The sequence below is a fragment of the Rhincodon typus genome, chromosome 8, assembly GCF_021869965.1.
Source record: "Rhincodon typus isolate 14 chromosome 8, sRhiTyp1.1, whole genome shotgun sequence".
Taxonomy (NCBI): Eukaryota; Metazoa; Chordata; class Chondrichthyes; order Orectolobiformes; family Rhincodontidae; genus Rhincodon; species Rhincodon typus.
In genome coordinates, this window is record NC_063339.1 from 61,820,082 (window position 1) to 61,820,508 (window position 427).

A 427-nucleotide genomic window follows, 5' to 3' on the forward strand; every position below is an offset into this window, starting at 1 on the left:
GGGGGGGGAGGGGAAGGGAGGGGGGGGTAGAGTTGCTAGGCGCCCACCCGCCCGGGCTTTAATCTCCGTGTCTGTCTGTGTGCGTGTATGTGTGTGTGTGTGTGGCTGTTAGCTCCCGCGTTCCCTTCCCCTTCCCCTCCTCTGCCTCCTCCCTCCTCCTGTTCCTCTTCCTTTTCCATGTGGGTCCCGTCAGCAGCGGCCGAGCGCCCGAGAGCCGCCGCCACAACATGAACACGATGATGATGATGCTACCGCTGCTGAGGATTAATGTGGCCATGATCGGAAGCCGCTGAAAGATGAGCGAGGAGGTGAACCCGACCGAGTAAGAAACAAAATTACCCGCCGGGGCTCAGGCATTTACTCCCCCATCCCCATCCCCTTATCCAACTCCTGACCCTCTCCATCCCCCAACCACCCCCCCCTTAAC

At 60.7% G+C, this 427-nt stretch overlaps 1 protein-coding gene across 1 annotated transcript in view; it reads left to right on the plus strand.

Moving 5' to 3' along the window:
* The first annotated feature begins 38 nt into the window (after window positions 1–38).
* The window catches only part of spred1 (sprouty related EVH1 domain containing 1), a 92,220-nt gene continuing 91,831 nt past the window's right edge, over window positions 39–427 (plus strand). The window contains exon 1 of the mRNA XM_048600302.1: window positions 39–322. Coding sequence (XP_048456259.1) covers window positions 297–322 — 26 coding nt within the window. The 5' untranslated portion in view covers window positions 39–296. The remainder of the gene's footprint in view (window positions 323–427) is intronic.